This window comes from Hydra viridissima, unplaced genomic scaffold, assembly GCF_058129835.1.
Source record: "Hydra viridissima isolate aposymbiotic clone 2 unplaced genomic scaffold, HvirCarnegie_v1 scaffold_1, whole genome shotgun sequence".
In the NCBI taxonomy this organism is placed as follows: Eukaryota; Metazoa; Cnidaria; class Hydrozoa; order Anthoathecata; family Hydridae; genus Hydra; species Hydra viridissima.
This window is the reverse complement of record NW_028324300.1, coordinates 38,626,270-38,641,698: the sequence shown is the minus strand read 5'-3', so window position 1 is coordinate 38,641,698 and position 15,429 is coordinate 38,626,270. Positions and strand designations below refer to the sequence as shown.

Sequence of the window (15,429 nt, the reverse complement as noted above, 5' to 3'; positions counted from 1 at the left end):
CCAGAACATGTTAAAGAAAAAATTTTGAAATTTTATGAACACAAAGCTTTTAGCAGAACATGTCCAGGGAAAAAGGATTTTGTATCTGTAGGCATTGGTGCAAAAAAAGTGCATATGCAAAAAAAATTACTGTTAGTTAATTTAAAGGAACTTTTTTTGGAGTATAAAAAAGAAAATGGAGCTGAAGTCAGATTTTCTAAATTCTGCGAGTTATGTCCAAAATGGTGTATAAATGTTAGATCTTCAGGTACTCATTGTATTTGTGTATGTACTATTCACCAGAATATAAAATTAATGCTTGCAAGTAGCCCAGTTACGGTAGACTATAAATGTCTAATTGAAAAAATAGTTTGTGATATTGAATCTAAAGAATGTATGCTTCATCGTTGCGATAAATGTCCAGGGAATGAAATGTTAAAGGCTTATCTTGAAGAGCAGTTTAAAGACTTTGAATCTGATGAAACTATAACATTCAAGCAATGGATAAAAGTAGATCGTGAAACTTTAGAATCTTTGCAATTACCAGTAGACAACTTCATAGATGATTTAACTTCAAAAGTATCTATTTTATCTAAGCATCATTTTATTGCCAAAAACCAAAACAACTATTTGCGATTATTGAAAAATGAACTGAAATCAAATGAGTTGATCATTTTGATGGATTTTTCTGAAAACTATTCATTTGTTGTGCAAGATGCTGTTCAAGGGTTTTACTGGGAAAACAGCCAAACAACTTTGCATCCTTTTGTTGTTTACTACAAACTTAATGACATACTTAAAAATAAATGTTATTGTGTTATCAGTAATTGCATGCATCACGATACTATTTCTGTTCATGTATTTCTTAGTAAATTATTAACTGAACTTAAAACATTTTTATCTTTTGAACTTATTCATTATTTCAGTGACGGTTCAGCTGCACAGTACAAAAACTTCAAAAATTTTATGAATTTATGTCACCATTATACTGACAATGGTATTAGAGCAGAATGGAATTTCTTTGCACATGCCAGTCTTCAACGGCCAATTGATAATCAAATTTTAACACCCTTAAATTTATATGATTTTTGCAAGGAAAGTATCACGGGTATTTCATTTATTTATGTTGATAGTGATGAAGTAGACAATATTAAAGACAATCAAGAGAAACACAGTTGCAGGTACTCGCGATAATCATGAATGAAAATCAGGTTTGTGTCAGTCGTATTTCAAATGACAATACATCTTTTATTGCAAACGTTAATGAGAGTTACAACAACAACTCAACCAAATTAGTTTCACTGTCTGATCTTAGTCCTGGAAATTTTGTTGCATGTATTTACGATGCACATTGGTGGATTGGACATGTTTGTGAAATTTCAGAAGAACAGGAAGATGTTTTCATTGATTTTATGCATCCTCATGGTATGGCTCAGTCATTTTACTGGCCTAGCACCAAGGACAATTTTTGGGTTCCTGAGCAGCATGTTATTGCAGTCATTCCAAATCCAATCAGTTCTGCAACAGGTCGATATTACAATTTACCGTCAATTGTTGTTTCAGACATTAATTCCAAATTTGAAGCTATTTTAAATATGTAATTTGGAATCAAGTTGATTATAGTTTTGTACAACTGAATTTTTTCTATCACAAATTTTTTTTTTTTTGTAGAAAATGTGTTGTAAAAAATTTTTGTTGCAGAAAATGTGTTGTAAAAGCTGTATTGTTTAACTAGATTTTGCATCTATAACCAGGACCGCATTTGTGACGTGTTGGATTGATGGTGCTCTTAGGCATATGAATAATCGTCGCCTAAAATTTCGTAATAAAATTTTAAAAAATACATATATAACAAAAAAACAAACGCCCCTTTTTGGTTGGTACCCATAGTCAGTTGCCTCAACTTCTCTAGTATTTTAAATTGCCAATAACATGCATTTATCCGCAGTATTTTATAGATAATAAGATAATCTCTTCAATAAATCTGTTGTAAGTTTTTTTCTTTTCCTTGGCGTATTACCATTTTCAAGAGATTAAAATAGCTCTTCTAAATCTTGAATTTAATGGCTATATATTCTAGTTTTTATTGTCATTAAAAGCTCTCTACTTAAAGTACCATTAGATTCTTTTAATTTTCTTAACATAAAATCAATTGCTAATTGGGATGTTGCAAGATTAGAAGCGTTTCTACTAAAAGCTTCAACATTTAATTTAATAGGCTTTAGCGTATTGTCAACTCATGTTCCATATCAATATTTTCTTAAAGTGCACACTTCCAATACCTTGAAGAGTTTCTTAAATGATACAAAATTGTTTTAAAATACATTAGGAAATATTATAATTTATATTTTGCCTCTTTCTGGATTAGATTTACCCAACTATTTTGTAATTGACAGTTTTGATCCAACCGTTAATTTTATGAACTTTTTTTACCGTGGGTTGCCCTAGCGATAATATAACTACCGCATTATCTAAGCATGCTATTATGCATCACATACAGATGACTAGAGAGGTCAGGGATTCAAAAAACACCTCGATGCGTCCGAAACAAGTCCAGGCATTCAAATCACGAGACTCGCCGAGTCTTAGACCGGGTATTCAGCCACAGACTCGCCGTGTCCAAAAAAAACCGGGTACCCAGACCCGAAAATCCCTAGAAATAACTCAAGCAAATGTTAAAAATTATTTTTTGAACATTTAAATATTTTGATTTTTGGCACAATAAGCTTTGATTTTGATGCAGTATGATAAATCTTTATGTTTAGGACGAAATTGTAATATTCAAAAAATTTATATATTGACCAAGTTTTTTTCGTTCATAAGAAAAATCTCTCCAAAACAGTTTTTATTGTTTCTAAAATTTTGAAATAAGGTCTTTCCAATAATACAATTAAAAAAACAAAAAAAATTTGCCCACATCATGTTTTAGGGGTTCAAACACACGTTATTTTAGGGTTTTTCACTTTTTTCGCCATATTGCACTCAGAATAACTCAGCAGAGAAATTTTTAAAATAGCAAATTTTTAATCCATATCATTATGACAGTATGTAGAACCTTTTGAAAAAATAGCAATATTCAAAAACTTTAGAGATATGACCCTATAAATAAATAAAAAATATTTATAGTGTTGCGTTTGTGACGATATTTGGCGAACCATAGACTAAAATATAGACATAATATGAAACTTGTAATAAATTATTTGTGATCTGCACCTTCGGTTTACTAAGAAACCACGTTTTTAAGATATATTACCCTTTCATTGCAAAAGTATAGGACCCCAAATATACGAATTTTAGCTACTGACAGATCTTGAAGTTTGGGTAAGCTTTACAAAAAGTACCACAAAATCCGTAATAATTATTTTGATCTGAAATTTTGGCAATGTTCATGAAACATGTTTAACAACATACTGTCAAAATTTTATTAAAATCGGAGATGGTAGTGCGGGGACCACTGGACCACTTGGCGTGGAATGACCCAGTTACAGTTATCAAATAAACACTGCAGGCCAAAAGTTTCCGGACACTTGGATTTTGTTTAATTTTTTAACTAAAACTCCCATAATTATTTGAAAAAATTTTAAATATCATATTTATTTTATAAAAGATACATATAGTTACTATTTAAGAAAAAAAAAAAGACAAAAAATGAAATAAAAAAATACTAACAACACTGTTACTATTAAACTGTCTTTTCGTCAAAAAATAACCCCCGAGTTTTTATCACTTCTTTTGCGATCCGTGGCATCCTACTTGTTAATTTATTTATTGTTTCGGGTGTAATTGATAACCAGGATTCTTCTAATATCTGCCACAGGTGCTCTTTGGATGTTGGGCATTTTTGTCTGACCTTTCTGTCCAATTCTTCCCACAGTAACTCTATTGGGTTCAAATCTGGTGATTGGGCCGGCCAGGTCATGTTTTTGAGGACACCATTATCCTCTTGTTCCTTTATATAGTTCTTACATAACTTTAAGGTGTGTTTAAAGTTATTGTCCTGCATAAAAACAAAACCACGACCAATAGTTTTTAATCCAGAAGGATATAGCATTGTTTTCTAGAATTGTTTTATATTGTTCTTTTTTCATATATATCCTCAATTTTAACTAGGTCACTTACACCAGCTGAAGAAAAACATTACCATACCATAACTGACCTACCACCATGCTTGATTATCGGCACTAAACACTCTGGGATCGTTTTTTCTTTTGTTGTTCTTCTAATGTAAATTCTACGTCTTTGCCCAAACAGTTCAAATTTGGACTCGTCGGTCCATAGTACTTTCCCCCAGTCTTCTTCTGTCCAATTCTGGTGGTCTATAGCCCATTGTAACCTTTTCTATTTATTTCCAATCCGTAGCAACGGTTTCCTGACGGCTATACGGCCAGAAAGTCCTGCTTGTCTAAGACATCGCTTCGTAGTGGTTAATGAAATAGATTTTGAATGACTACTATTAAAGCCTAAAGTTATTTCCGGGGCTGTAAGTCTTCGATTTCTTTTACTCATCAATATTATACTATTATCTTCTGCTTTTGTTGTCTTCCGTGGTCTACCAGATCTTTTTTTGTCTTCAAAAATGCCAGTTTCTTCCCATGGTGTGATGGTATCTTGTACAGTACTTCTGGCAACTTGTAATTTTTTGCAAATTTTACGAACTGAATAACTTTCTTTATGTAATGTAAATATTTCAGAACGTTTTGCAACCGTTAAAGAAGGTTTTTTACCCATATTTTTAAATAGTCGAATTATAAAATTTCAATATTTTTTTTGAAGATTTTTTAATGCAATCGTCATTAATACCAAATGAAAACTAAACAAAACTAAATATTCTTAATCATTTTAGTCGGATATCATTATATTATAAACATTTCCTTCATGTTTCAACAAATAAATAACTTTAACAAGACCAAACTCTTAAAAGTAATGAAACGCTATATATCAAGTTAAAATAAGCAATTAAAAAAACAAATTTATTTATGTAAGTTTGAGGCCAGTAATACCTAATTACTGACCTCAAACTTACATAAACACTTAAAATTAGTAAGTTTAAGTATTATAAATTAGTATTATTGATAAATTTAATGATACAGGATAGATTTTAGCTTTTTATATAAAAATGTCAAGTGTCCGGAAACTTTTGGCCTGCAGTGTATGTGGGACGACTGTTGCTTATCAAACGTGTGGTAAGCTTGAAAAGTGTTTTTAATTTAAGCCAAAACACTTGTTTTGATGTTCATAAAAAAAATAAAATATAAAATGCAGTCCAATAAAAACATAACTAAAACAAATTCAAATTGACTTTTTTGAAATAGATAAAATGTATAAAAGTTTATGAAGAAAAAAAGATGAAAATGTGTTTTGAAAAATTATTGATAATTCAAAATTCCTTTTTAACGCTTTAAAAAGTCAAAAATTTTAAACAAGATATTTGCTCAATTGATTGACTTCTTTTTTTATAAGATTGAATTATATGTTGTAGCGCGCAATTGATAAAACAAAAATAGACAAATATATACACATGAATCATAGTATAAAGGAACTTTAGAATAAAAAACTTGTTTTGTCCCAATAATGTTTAAACTGCCTGAAAAACGTCATGAATTGCACAACGTCATGAATTGCACAACGTCATGAATTGCACTACGTATTGCAATTTTTTACAGAAACTTTTTTTGTAGCAAGTGAAATATTTAGATCATTTTTCTTTTAACGATTTTTAATAAAATTGTTTTCGTTTTTTTTTGTTTGTTTGGATCTTTCAAAATGAAATTTTGCAAATATTTTTTTTTTATAGCAAGATATTATAACAAAAATTACAAGAAGAATTCTGTTTATTATTTCTGCATTCAGCTATCAGAGAATTGCAAAAGATAAAAAAAAAAAAAAAGGATGGAGGAGGCACTTGCTGCTGTAAATTAAATGTGTTCCATAAAGCAACATAAATTTTTGTTGATAATTCAAATTAATTTTGAGAAGCAAAGAAAAATAAAGATAAAATTTACGACCAAAGTAAACAGATGTGAAACCCTGGCAACGCTTTTCGTTACAGGGTTTTCATGTGTAGAGTGTACAATTGCTATAAAAATTGACACAAACAACACTTTATAAAGAATGACGATTCCTTATATACTGGTTCTATCGGTGATAACATTTACTGTCTGGTTATCCAGTATATCTCAACTTTGATCGTTCAATTTAAAACATTTAATCTTTGTAGATGAATACTACACATTTGAAAGATTTAACTTTAAGTTAAAATCTTGAAAGTTGTCGAATTGCTTTGCGAACTTTTTTTCCGATGTATATGAATGGTTTTCCAAAGTATATAAAACCTCTTTTTAGCCCATTTTTAAGACAAATGAGTTTTAGTAGAGATTAAAAACGGACAAAATTATATGACAGTGAAAAGTCTGTGTAAGTTTTGTAGACATTTTTTGTTGCAAACAGAATGAAAAAGGCACTTGTTTATTACAAAAATAAATCATCACAAAGATCGCTGGGCCCAATCTTGAGGGGATGACATCTGCAAACTCGTGTTTGCTGCTTTTCATCTCTTCAACGACTTCCCTCAATCGAATGACAGAGTTGATCGTCATTGACTTTGAATTCCATCTGGTCAATTAGTCTGTGATGATCACAACGTAAGCAACTAAAAGCAAAATTAAAAACGCTAAATTAGCAGAAGTAGTGATAGAAGCAGTAACCGGCAAAACCAGCAATCGTGTTTCCACACTTTGACAGCCTACCCAGTAAACATCGAACAGTTGGTAAGTAGTTGGCCCGATCCTAATAACCAACTATTAGCTACAGTTGGGCCAACAGTCGGCTATTTAGTTGGTACCGTGAAAAAAACGTAACGCTTTTACCAACACTTAGCCAACTGTTTTTAAACAATTGTTTGCCATTAACGGCCCAACAGTAATAAAACAGTTGGCTAACAGTTGGTACCATTACCGGCCCAACTATATGATTTTTTTTTCGCGATTTTTCAAATTCACTTTTGCGCTTAAATTGAAAGTGCAAAAGTTATAAATCATGTTTTGAATATTGCTTAATAACAAAGTATAACTTTGCTTTTTAACATTTAATTTTCTATCTAATAGTGATTGTTTGTATATCAGATTTTACCAAACAGTACTACTGTCCACACAAAATATTATATTATTTATAGATAACTTAGTTGAATACAAAAAAAAGAACAAATTTTTTATCATTACACTTTTATTTCCAGACCATTAAAGAAAAATATTTACAAATAAAGAACTAAAAATATTCTATTATTGTAGTTAATATTATTAAAGGTTTGAAACTAATATTGGCAGCTTTAATTAAAAACAATATTTTAAAACACAAGTATTTAAAAACGTGGCGATTTATTAGATAATTATTAATTATAATTAAGAAAAATTAGAATTATAAATAAAATCAAGATAAATAAGCTTTTATAAATTTGCAAAAGAAAATAATAACTAAATATTCTTTTCATTGATTAACTGCAACTGATTTTTTATAAACTTGCTTTTCATCTGTCTATTTATTCGCCCATCTCCTTGATCAATTGCGCCCTGAAACCATCTTGAAACGATCGGGTAAATATCTTTATCCTTGGAATTAAGATACTGAATTCTTACTGTTGCTAAAAGAATAAAATGAAAATAAATTTAAAAACTCAATTTATTTTTTGTTTAAATATGAATTATTTTTAAGTTATTTTTAAGCTCTTATACGTATACTTTGCAAATTAAGAATTACATTAACTGGTTAGCAGTTTTAAAAATATGTGCATATGATAACCGAGAGCAATTAGCTTATCGGTTCAAGACAAACTTCTATATACTCTTTAAGAATCATATAGTTGAATACTAATAAATCATGGTTTACATTGGCAATTAATGTCTCTAGTTAACAATAAAATATGGCATTAATAAGTTCAAGTCACCAAGGGAGAACATAATAACTTACAAATTCACAACTAATGACAACACTGGTAATTGTCATAAGTACTAACATATTGTATTCTTTCTTAGTGTTGTAAACATATTTTTGTAAATATAAAAATATGGTTGACTTTAATAGACTAAAAATTTACATAACTAGTAATACTTACATAGTAAGTACTTTAACACAAAATGATAACATCGCAACTTAATCTTGCCCACTCCAGTAGCTATCATCTTACTCGAAGATCCGTTTAGATTACATAAAACGCTAAAATTTTTGGAAAACATGGCTCCCAACACACATCGTATGTATTTTGGACGCTCAACTTTACTGCCAATAGAACACAGATATTCGACCTAAAAACAAATAATGCTACATATTACAACTTTTTTTATTTAAATTATTTTTTCAAAGGTAAATGAAAATGTAATGCGGTATAATATAACTAAGGTATTGTTAAATTACGTTTGATAAATTACAATTATAAGACTTATAAAAAAACTTATCTTTGATCTTATAAAATAATAGTTACTAGTTTAAACGCAACCTGTAGACTGCTAGAAACATTATAATATAAAAAATAATTTCAAATTACATAGAGAGCCATCTCAGATTTCATCTGTAGCATAAGGTTAAGCCTCTCCAAATCTTCCTTACTTTCCATTGGAAGGCCGGGGGGAACAACAATGTCTTCATTATCCAAAAAACTTTGAACTTCTAAAAAATTATTTTTTTGCTCCAGTTCTGTTAATCTTAACTCCAAAGCTGCCAACTTCTCTATAAACATACATAAATAATTAAATAATATTTCATTGCATTTGAATCTTATCGGAAAACTGGTTTCAAAAACACAATCTAGTTATTAAATTGAAGACATACACGGATGAAGGTGTTATGGAACTCAAATATTTGGAGTTAAAGTTTTAAACATTCATGTTATTTATCCCTGTAGGTGAATTAATTGCTGTAAAAATGGTATTCTAGCACATTTTTGTGCTGTGTTGATAAGGTCACGGAAAAGAGCGTTATTTAAAACCTTTATCTGCATAAAAAAATAGAAATGTGTAATTTTGTAACATGAAATATGTATTTTTTTAAAGCCTTCATCCATTTATGACTTTAGTTAAAACAAAAATATTTTTTTTTACAAAAAATAAAAATAGTTTTCTTTTGTCAATATATGTCAGCATCATAATCAATGTATGTATGCTTAACATATATACAATGTATAACAAGTAGTAAAACAAAAAAAAACAACAAACAAATAGTTTATCCAAAACCTTACTTTCCTGATCCCCAAAATTATGAATAGTTTTCTCATAGCTTTTAGAAGTTGATGTTTCTTTTAATAAAATGCTATAATTATATGCATTATATGAATATATATATATATATATATATATATATATATATATATATATATATATATATATATATATATATATATATATATATATATATATATATATATATATATATGTATGTATATATATATACACACACACACATACATATATACACATACACACACACATAATATAATATAAATGTCATATATGCTTAATATGAAATGTATATGTCATATTGTATATGCAATTGCATATACCATTTATTTATATACTGCATATATTATGTCAATATTGTATATATGGCATATATTATATGCAATATATACAAAATACATACATATAAATTATTATATACAACATTTATATTAGAATATAACAACTTTTATGCATGGATGTTATGTAAAGGATGTCTGCCAATATTTTAAGGTGGATTTCTCTGACTTTTCCCTGATATTTTCCTGATCTTCTACCTGTTTTCCTTGATTTAATTTAAAGTTACCCAAATTCAACTTCACAAAAATTGACCTAGATTCATTTAGAAAAATGCTCTTCAACTGCAAAAATGTAAACAATAATAAAACCCACACTAAATGTATCAAGTATTGATACATTTAATATGGGTTGTATTATTGTTTATATTTTTGCAAGTGAAGATTCAAGATTCGCTTGATGCAAGAGAAGTTCATAAAACTATCTGCCTAATAAACTTTTATATTACATGTACTATATACAACTTATTTAAGTTATGTAAGTTTGATGAAGAGCCATTTTCCCTGATTTCTCCCTGATTTTTCTAAAATTCAACCTAATTTCCTTGATAATCCTAGATTTTTTCCAGATATCTGATTTCCCTGACTTTTCCCTGATTTCCCCTGATCTGGCAGACACCCTGTATGTATGTGTGTGTGTGTGTGTGTATATATATATATATATATATATATATATATATATATATATATATATATATATATATATATATATATATATATATATATATATATATATATATATATATATATATATATATATATATATATATTTATATACATACATACATACATACATACATACATACATACATACATACATACATACATACACACATATACATACATACATACACACATAAACATACTACTATACACGCACATATACATTTTAGCTGTATTTTAACTTTTAATAATAGTTAAAATAGAGCTAAAATGTCTAATATAAATACAAAAATGGTGTCATCATAAAAATAAATTAAAAACTCAACCAATGTCAAAAATTATATCTGAATGTGTAACTAATGGATAAATGTAAAATATTTGTACTTACCAGCGTAACGGTTTTATTAAGAGGTGTAGGAGAGTTTGAGTTTAAAACTTTAGTTGAAGGGTAAAAAAGCGTTTGAAAGAAAAATAATAATAAAAAGCTTCAAACGAAACAAACTCTATTGAATAGTTTTAATTATTGAATGAATCTATTTGAGTAATCTTAATATAATTAGCACAGAAACGTTTAATGTTTAATGTCGAGTTGAAACTTTTTTCCTTTTGGAATTTAATTATTAGTTTAGATATATTACATAAAGAATCATATTAAGAGAAATGATAATCGTTAAGATCATATTATAATTGAAGTAAGTATATAAAATAGTTATATATACATTTTTATTAGCTAAAGTAGAAAGGATTTAAATTTTTATCAGAGAAAGTAGAAAGGATTTTAATCTTTTAAATCGTTTGTATTTTGTATGTTTTAGCTTTTCTTTCAGCATTTTTATTTTTGTTATTTTAATTTTTAGAAAGAAAATAGGGGTATGGATGTTATTTAAAGTTACACTAATACTACTTCCATAAAATGGTTATTACTACTTTGAAATTTCTGTGATGCTTTTAATTATTTTTGTTCTTTTTTAGAAAATTTAGAAAAATAAATTAAAATTTTGTGCCAACACTGACATGGCATGTCACATGTTATTGTATGTAAAGGTTAAATTTTGTTATGAGGATTACAGTTCTTATGAAAAAAAAAAGAAGGTAAAGAGTATTGTTTGTAAATATATATTTTGTTTACTTTGAATCTTTTTAAATTTTATGGCGTTATTTTTAAAATTTTTGTTTGCACACGTTTATTGTTTGGATATATGCTTTTTTGATATGTATGCATGTGTTGAAATAAGTGCCTTTTAGTTGTTTTATCAATGTGTTTTTACAACAATGTAAAGTGTTTTTTTATTGTTTGTGTATGTGTTAATATGTGTTATATAATTGTTTTAAAATTGTGTTGAAATATGTATATAAGGTATATATTTAACCTTATATACACATTTAAACACATTTATTGTGTTTATAGTTGGTACATGTTTATATTATGTTGTTTCTGTGTTTTCCAAGTGCTGTGACTTAGTAAACATCTACCTTAAAATCAATTATTGTATTTTAGAGAAGGAGCAGAACAAATGGCTTAAGATTGTGCAGCACAACGTGATACGCACCTAACGGCATGGTTTAAGTTAAATGCTGAAAATGAAAGAGCACATTGCTATTCTTATGTAGGCATTCCTTATCACTTTATATTTGATGATAAACATTGTAAATGGAAGGTTAGACAAAGGGGTGGTAATAAGGTGATAGTAAGAATGTATAAAGTTAATCCAACTGGAGAATTGTTTTTTCTTAAACTGTTACTTTTGCAAGCAAAAGGAGCAATATCTTGGGAGGATGTGCGTACTGTTAATGGTATTGTCCTTGAAACGTTTCGTGAAGCATGTGTTTTATAAGAATTGTTGTAAGATGACACTGAATGGCAGAATACTCTTTCTGAGGCGGTTTTAACACGTACGCCAAAGCAAATTAGTTGTTTTCAATTATTTTGAACTTTTGTGAACCTGGCAATCCTTTACATCTCTGGAATACATGCAAAGCTTTTATGATGGAAGATTTCATTCACCGCTCAATCCCACTTCTAATAGCTGAACAAGCTACTCTTCATCAAATTGAAAAGATTATTAATCAAAGTGGTAAAATGCAGACTGATTACAATCTGCCTGTTATTGATGAGTTTATTGGCTTAAATCTAGAAAATTTTGATGAAAATGTTCAACAACTGAAATAGTAGAATTGTGTATAAATACAACCAGCTGAAATAGTAGAATTGTGTGTAAAATGTTCTTTGCATTGGCAATGGGTGCAGAAGTTTGCATTAACTGAAAATATGAGAGTACAAGATGGGGAAGGTGAGTTTTCCCAATGGCTACTAAAACTTGGGAATGGAACAATACCTGTCAAAGAGGAGGATCCTTTTAAAGGATGCATTAAAATACCAAATCAGTGCATTATTAGAGAAAATGAATCAGTTGTTGAAAAGATTTTTGGAGATGCTGATCAAAATGATTATTCTAAACGCGTGATTTTAACACCAACTAATGTTGATTCATTATCAATGAAGAAGTGCTTGAATGTCTGCCGGGTGAGGTCAAAATATATTTAAGTGCTGATCAAATTGATACTGATGACCTTAATGAAAGAAATAATTTTCCTGTTGAGTTTTTGAACAGCTTAACTCCTTCAGGTATTCTACCTAATTGTTAAAAATTGAAATTTGGTTGTGTAATTATGCTACTTAGAAATTTAAATCTCAAAGCTGGGTTATGCTATGGCACTCGAATGAACGTTTGTGCTCTTCAAAATAATTATATTGATGCAGAGGTTTTGACTGGTGTTTCTGGTGGTAAATGGGTTTTTGTTACTCAAATTCAGTTGGCTCCATCAGATTCTAATTCACCTTTTGTTCTGAAATGTCGTCAGTTTCCTGTCAGATTGGCTTATTCAATGACAATTTTCAAAAGTCAAGGTCAAACATTTGATAGAGTTGGGGTATATCTCAAAAAACCGTGTTTCTCTCATGGTCAACTATATTTTGCATGTTCAAGAACTAGGGCATTTAATAGTTTGTTTTTCAAAATTGATAAACATCTCATTCAAGGTATGGTAGGTGAAAAGTGTTACACAAATAATGTTATTTTTTTTTTATTACTTTAATATTTTTTCATAGTTTTTGATAAATATACCTGTCATTTAATATGTTTATATGTTATATGAAACCATATTTGTTTATAGCTGTATATATGTTTAAATTATGTTGTTTCCATGTTTTCAAAGTGGTGTGAGTTGGCATTATATTGAGCAAGATTGATAACCTTGCCAGCCAAGCGGTGTACTTATAGCAGAGGTGTGACTTGGCAGCATTTAGTGTCAGGCGGTTTTACTGCTTTAGAGCTAGGTTGTGTTGTGTAGCCTTTTTTAGTTATTCTGGAAACACAATGTCTGTTAATGTTTAGCGTAATGTGTATGGGAGAGTATGCAACCTTGATCTTTAAATCTAGGGTGTTTTAATGTCCTAAATTTGAAGTAATTGAATAACTAATATTGAATATAAAAACAAATATACTTTTATGTAGTTATATGTTTAGTAAAAAGATAAATATATAGTTAACATTAAATTGGTTTTCTAATTTTGCCTTTCATATTTTAATTTGGTTTGTTATTTTCGCTGGATTTTAGGATCAAGGGTGTAAATATTCTATTGTTATGTGTTACTGTTGTGATGTTTTGTGTTGATAGACTGCTTGGCTTACCTTCACGTTGGTGTCTATTGTTAAAAATGAGTAATAGGTAGTTTCATTATTGGAACTTACTGCTTTTATTTATTTACTAAAAGCCAACATTAGGCTAAAAATGCAGTTTATATCTTAATTTGATTTTTTTTTTTTTTTTTTTTTTAATTTATTTTAGTATTGTTAATCCTTTGCACTTCGAAATAGATTTTATAGTTACATTTTCGATAAATGTTAATATTAACTGCCATGTCAAAATAGGTTTCTATAAATAGGTAAATCGATTTTCAGTTTTTATGTGGTTTTTTTTTTCTTCTTTAAGATTTACGTTTGACGCATTTATACGATTTATAAAAAGAAAACCTGATTACATTTTATTGTAAATTTTTGTCAGTTAAAATGATGTAAATATATTCAATTAGTTCAATTTTTTTTTAATTTTCTCTATTTTATGCCTAATAATATTTGTTCAGGGTTGCCACCAAATCAGGGAAATCAGGGAAATTCAGGGAAATTTAGATACAATCAGGGAAAATCAGGGGGTAATTGTTGATTTTGGAAAAAATCAGGGAAAATCAGGGAACTTTTAATTTTTCTTTATGTTTTGAATGTAAACGCAACTACAGTAGAATCCCATCAACTTGAACCCTTCAGAGTTCAAGTTGATGGGATTCTACTGTAGTTTTTATATTTTTTTCAAAGAACAATTTCATGTGTTGATTGAAGTATTTAATTATTTATTTTAATTTTCAAACATATTGATTGGTTCATTACTCATCAGGGGTTATAGTATCTGTTTTTTTAGAGATAAAAATCCTCTGGGGTTGATGGAGAAGTTTGGTTTTGAAGTTAAGTTTGGGTATTTGAATGCTGGAAATATCAGGGGAGATAAGCAAAATTTTAGCGAAAAATCAGGGAGGAAAAAGCAAAGTTTTAGCGAAAAGTCAGGGAAAATCAGGGGAGAAAAAAGCAAAATTTTAGCGAAAAAATCAGGGAAAATCAGGGAGTTTTGTTCTTTAATAACGGTGGCAACCCTGTTTGTTGTACGGGATCTTTTTAAACGGGGTGGGTGGGGGGGGGGGGGGTAAATATTGTAGGGGATCTTTTTAAACGGGGGGTGAATATTGTAGTTTTGCGCATTTGTCAAATTATGAGTTACTTAAATTTTTTAAGGTGTTTAATTAATTAGCTTAATTTTGAGGAAAGAAAAAATGCTTATATATGTTAAATTCTCAAATCATTCTTTCACATTTTATTATTCTGGTAAAAGGTCTTCATCAAAAACATGATTACTCTTCATAAAAATAGATCTATTCTCCTGACCACCATTAAGGCAAAAACGGGGAAGGGAGGTCCTTTATTAGTGTCAAAATATTAAAGAGAATTAAATTTCGAGTAACAAAAGGTATTTTTAGTAAATGGTATTGAATTACCGTTTATTAAAAACTGTTGAAACAAAGGCCATATATAAAAATGGTCAGATTAGTGCCATAAATAGTGATGGTCAAATCTTCAGTTAATTTTAATTTATTTAGTTGTGTGCATTTAACGTTTTAA

At 28.8% G+C, this 15,429-nt stretch overlaps 3 protein-coding genes across 3 annotated transcripts; 1 reads left to right on the top strand and 2 right to left on the bottom strand.

The window, feature by feature from the left end:
* Nucleotides 1-4,317: 4,317 nt before the first annotated feature.
* On the bottom strand, nucleotides 4,318-4,707 carry LOC149894877 (uncharacterized). Its single transcript, XM_090079969.1, has one exon. The coding sequence runs from the start codon at nucleotides 4,705-4,707 to the stop codon at nucleotides 4,318-4,320; it is 390 nt and encodes a 129-aa protein (XP_089936095.1).
* Nucleotides 4,708-7,282: 2,575 nt separating this feature from the next.
* LOC149894876 (uncharacterized) lies at nucleotides 7,283-9,272 on the bottom strand. Its single transcript, XM_090069455.1, has 4 exons — nucleotides 9,206-9,272; nucleotides 8,516-8,697; nucleotides 8,087-8,276; nucleotides 7,283-7,615 (listed from the first exon to the last, which is right to left on the bottom strand). Exons 2-4 carry the CDS (start codon nucleotides 8,582-8,584, stop codon nucleotides 7,449-7,451), a joined length of 426 nt encoding a protein of 141 aa, XP_089925581.1. The 5' UTR covers nucleotides 8,585-8,697; nucleotides 9,206-9,272; the 3' UTR covers nucleotides 7,283-7,448.
* Nucleotides 9,273-10,823: 1,551 nt separating this feature from the next.
* On the top strand, nucleotides 10,824-14,409 carry LOC149894875 (uncharacterized). The gene is made up of 3 exons (XM_090076911.1): nucleotides 10,824-10,893; nucleotides 11,059-11,293; nucleotides 11,700-14,409. The coding sequence occupies exon 3, from the start codon at nucleotides 12,872-12,874 to the stop codon at nucleotides 13,295-13,297; it is 426 nt and encodes a 141-aa protein (XP_089933037.1). The 5' UTR covers nucleotides 10,824-10,893; nucleotides 11,059-11,293; nucleotides 11,700-12,871; the 3' UTR covers nucleotides 13,298-14,409.
* The last annotated feature ends 1,020 nt before the right edge of the window (nucleotides 14,410-15,429 follow it).

Coding starts and splice junctions, on each gene's coding strand:
- LOC149894877 (XM_090079969.1), bottom strand. CDS start 4,707: ATGGGTAAAAAACCTTCTTTAACGGTTGCAAAACGTTCTGAAATATTT.
- LOC149894875 (XM_090076911.1), top strand. CDS start 12,872: ATGCTACTTAGAAATTTAAATCTCAAAGCTGGGTTATGCTATGGCACT.
- LOC149894876 (XM_090069455.1), bottom strand. CDS start 8,584: ATGGAAAGTAAGGAAGATTTGGAGAGGCTTAACCTTATGCTACAGATG. Junction 8,277..8,515: donor AATCTGAGATGGCTCTCTAT/GTAATTTGAAAT, acceptor ATTTGTTTTTAG/GTCGAATATCTGTGTTCTAT. Junction 7,616..8,086: donor TGTGTTAAAGTACTTACTAT/GTAAGTATTACT, acceptor TTATTCTTTTAG/CAACAGTAAGAATTCAGTAT.